This window comes from Miscanthus floridulus, chromosome 12 (assembly GCF_019320115.1).
Source record: "Miscanthus floridulus cultivar M001 chromosome 12, ASM1932011v1, whole genome shotgun sequence".
Taxonomy (NCBI): domain Eukaryota; kingdom Viridiplantae; phylum Streptophyta; class Magnoliopsida; order Poales; family Poaceae; genus Miscanthus; species Miscanthus floridulus.
The window spans coordinates 47,501,840-47,505,136 of record NC_089591.1 but is presented as its reverse complement, the minus strand read 5'-3'; the positions used below and the strand labels follow the sequence as shown (position 1 = coordinate 47,505,136).

The following is a 3,297-nucleotide window of genomic DNA, read 5'->3' as shown; positions in this document are numbered from 1 at the left end:
ACGTCCGGTAGCTAGAGGGGACGGAAAAAAAAATAGATGGACGAAAAAAATGACTAGATTTTTTTTTCAATTTATTATTAGGTATATAGATATAGATTTACAATTTTATACCGGCAGCCAGCTTGACGCACACGCACCGCGCTCGTGTCGCTCGGCTTGTTTTCTTATCGAAAACGAACGCGAAGCAAATGGGGAATCGGATCGATGTCAAACGGTCCGTTTGCTCCGCTCCCAACTAGCGTTACCACGACGCACACCGACTCATCACCGCCTCTTGGCCCATCAATCGGCCCGGCTCATCACCGCCGAACTCGCCCCACACCGACTATAGGGCCCAGCCCACGGCGCACGCCTCTCTCTCTGGGCGTCTGGAGGCAGCTGGCAACAACCACCTCGGCTCCTCCGTTCCGCCCATAAAAGATGCCCCATTCCTCCCCACTCGTACCAGGCTAACAGCCTTCTCCATCCAGAGCCTTCCTCCCCACACCACACCGAGCCCTCCGCCTTCAAACCCTAGCGAGCGAGCCAGCGAGAGGTCTCACCCCCACCACCACCCATGGAGCGCCGCCTCCACCACCTCGCGCTGCTGCTCGGCCTCCTCGCCTGGGCGGCGGCGGCCGCCACGGGAGCCGAGGCGCAGCCGGTGTGTGACCCCTCCATCATCGCCACCCAGATCGCGCTCTTCTGCATGCCGGACATGCCCACGGCGCCTTGCTGCGAGCCGATCATCGCCTCCGTCGACCTCGGCGGCGGCATCCCCTGCCTCTGCCGCGTCGCCGCCCAACCGCAGCTCGTCCTCGCCCGCCTCAACGCCACCCACCTCCTCGCGCTCTACGCCTCCTGCGGAGGACAGCACACCGGGGGCGCCCACCTCGCCGCCGCCTGCCAAGGTACATCGCGTTCGCCTCTCTCTCTCTCTCTCTCTGTTTGTGTGTGTGAGAGAGAGACCTGTGCGCGTGATTGTGTGTGTTTGCTTGTGTGCGTGAGGCGGTGAGGGTGTGTGTTCGCTCGGATCCAGTGGTGGTTTGGCGAGATCCTAGTGTACTGTGTCTATGCTTTCGGATTTGGTTCTTGAGCTTTTTGCGTGCGTTTTTGCGTGATGTTATTTCGTTGCGAGTTCTCGTCTTCCACTGTGGCGACGAACCCGTACGTCTTGATCAAGTTTGTTCGAATCTTGTTTTTGCTTCATATCGTCGTCTCTTTTGGGTCGCAAGAGCGCTACTGCTAGTACTAGTGGGCATATTTTGGGTGAGATTACCCGTAGCTCCGTACGCGCGCGATTCCTGGATTTTTCAGCCTTTTCTCTTTGTTTTGGATTTCGTTCGTTTTGGTCTGGATTTCGTTCGAAAAAGTTTGTTCGTCTTGCTGGTTCCCCTCTGTGGGCTTAATTTTCCCCATGGATCACCTGATGATTTGACCCGTTTCAGATGTTTTTTGCTTACTGAAAAGTATTTGCTTATTAAGCGAGGTCCGGACGCTGCGTTTCTTTTTCACCTCTTCTTTTTTGCGTTCTTGTCTGTTTGTTCCAGTTGCGTGAAAGTTTCCTGGCCTGAATTTTGAACAGAGAGAGCAACTGCCCTCTGCGCTCTGGCTTTTGCAGCAGCAGGCCAGCTGCACAGCCTGCAGCCCTTCAGGATTCTTTCCGGCAAAGACCAGCGCCGTTTCTCTTGCCCGTTTGTTTTCTTGGCCCGCACGAAATAGCGCCATGTCGCATGCTTTTCTACCCGAAAGACGATACTGCCCTTGCACTAATTATCTTAGTGTTTTCTTTTTGTGAGCGTGAAATTATTACATGTCTGGACTAACGCCGTTAAACTCACGTGCTTTCTTGCCTGCAGGTCCATCACCTCCCGCCGCCACCGTTCCCGTGGTCGCCCCGCCGCCGCCCGCCGCGCCCCGCCACAAGCAGCCAACACGTACGAACCCGCTGTCACCTGCTCGGCTCTGTGCTATTTCTGCTTTAACTTTTCGCATGCTCTGTTTGATCGATGCGGTGTCTGTTTCTGTTGTGATGATGTTTCGCAGGCGAGGCCCCTCCCCCGCCGCCACAGAGCGAGAAGCCGTCCCCGTCGCCCCAGCAGCAACCTGGCGCCGCCGCCACCGCCCACGGCAAGGCCATCCCCACCAGCCCGGCCGCCGCCTTCACCCAGCTGGCGCCGGCCGCCGCGCCCACGATGCCCACGCCACCGCACTCCGGCTCCGACAAGGGGCCCATCGTCGTCTCCGCCGCGTTCCTCTTCTTCGTCATCGCCGTCATCATCATCCTCGACTGAGCCCGCGGCGCCGCCGCCCCGGCCGGCCGCCAACCATCCGCCGGTGCCTGGCTTGAGCCCGTAGCAGCAGCAGAAGTCGTAGTGCAACTCGTTTTCACGATTTCCCTTTGGCTGTAGCAGTAGTAGTAACATCAGTAGTAGTAGTAGTGCCACTTGGTCATCGAAATTCTGTTGCATCTTAGTAGTAGCATCATCGGTAGTACTTGATCGGTGGATTTGGAAGGAGGACGTGATGGTTGGTCTAGCAGTAGTCCCCGTATGGTCATACCTGCAGTACTATATGGTTTCGGATGAATGGTGATGGAACTAATCTTGGATGGTTCGATCGGGAACTTAATTTCTGCTTGCTCATGATGAATGCAGATGGTAATGGAATGTGAACTTAGATAAATGTGGCTTGTTATTTTGATTTTATTGTTTCTGATTCCATGTTGCAGTGAAGTTTTTGGCTCTGCTTGTGATTTTTCTCGTTTGTTGCTGATGATCAGTTGATGCTTATTGGTTTGTAGTAGTTTAATTCTTCTGGTTGGTACTTGGTAGGAGTACTAGTTTAATTTTCATGTATATTACTGTAATGTTGGTCATAGTCTAATTTTATCTGTAGCATGTCCTATCTCGTCGTAGCTTAATATTCCCCAACATATGCTTGTGAACTTTTTTGGATGATGGATTTCATGTGGACTGCTACTTGTTATGTATCTGGTACCGCCTGCAAACTTTGTAGAAACCTGAATGAATTGTCCACATAGTTTCACTATTTTTTGAAAGCCTGTCATCTCTTTCCTGTTTATCTTAGAACCTGAATGTGTTTGTCTGAGTGTGAAGCTGAATGGATTATCGACGTAGTTTCAGTAGCTGGAAATAAAGATTTGTATTGAAAACTGAAACAGGTAGTCCATGCCTTAGGGGCTTTGCTCAGTTCCTGTATCATCACAATTGATTCTTTTCATTTTTCACATGAATGTTTTTTGACTGAATTTTCTAAATTTTTCACATGAATGTTTCTCTCTTAATTAACCAACTA

At 52.3% G+C, this 3,297-nt stretch overlaps 1 protein-coding gene across 1 annotated transcript; it reads left to right on the top strand.

The window, feature by feature from the left end:
- Positions 1-463: 463 nt before the first annotated feature.
- Positions 464-2,658, top strand: LOC136498543 (non-specific lipid-transfer protein EPAD1-like). Its single transcript, XM_066494449.1, has 3 exons — positions 464-890; positions 1,839-1,916; positions 2,026-2,658. The coding sequence occupies exons 1-3, from the start codon at positions 557-559 to the stop codon at positions 2,271-2,273; spliced, it is 660 nt and encodes a 219-aa protein (XP_066350546.1). The 5' UTR covers positions 464-556; the 3' UTR covers positions 2,274-2,658.
- The last annotated feature ends 639 nt before the right edge of the window (positions 2,659-3,297 follow it).

What these genes read in the sequence shown, in the direction of transcription:
- LOC136498543 (XM_066494449.1), top strand. Translation starts at nt 557, where the DNA reads ATGGAGCGCCGCCTCCACCACCTCGCGCTGCTGCTCGGCCTCCTCGCC. An exon ending in CCTCGCCGCCGCCTGCCAAG is followed by an intron (nt 891 to 1,838) that starts GTACATCGCGTT and finishes TCTTGCCTGCAG; the next exon opens with GTCCATCACCTCCCGCCGCC. An exon ending in CCGCCACAAGCAGCCAACAC is followed by an intron (nt 1,917 to 2,025) that starts GTACGAACCCGC and finishes GATGTTTCGCAG; the next exon opens with GCGAGGCCCCTCCCCCGCCG.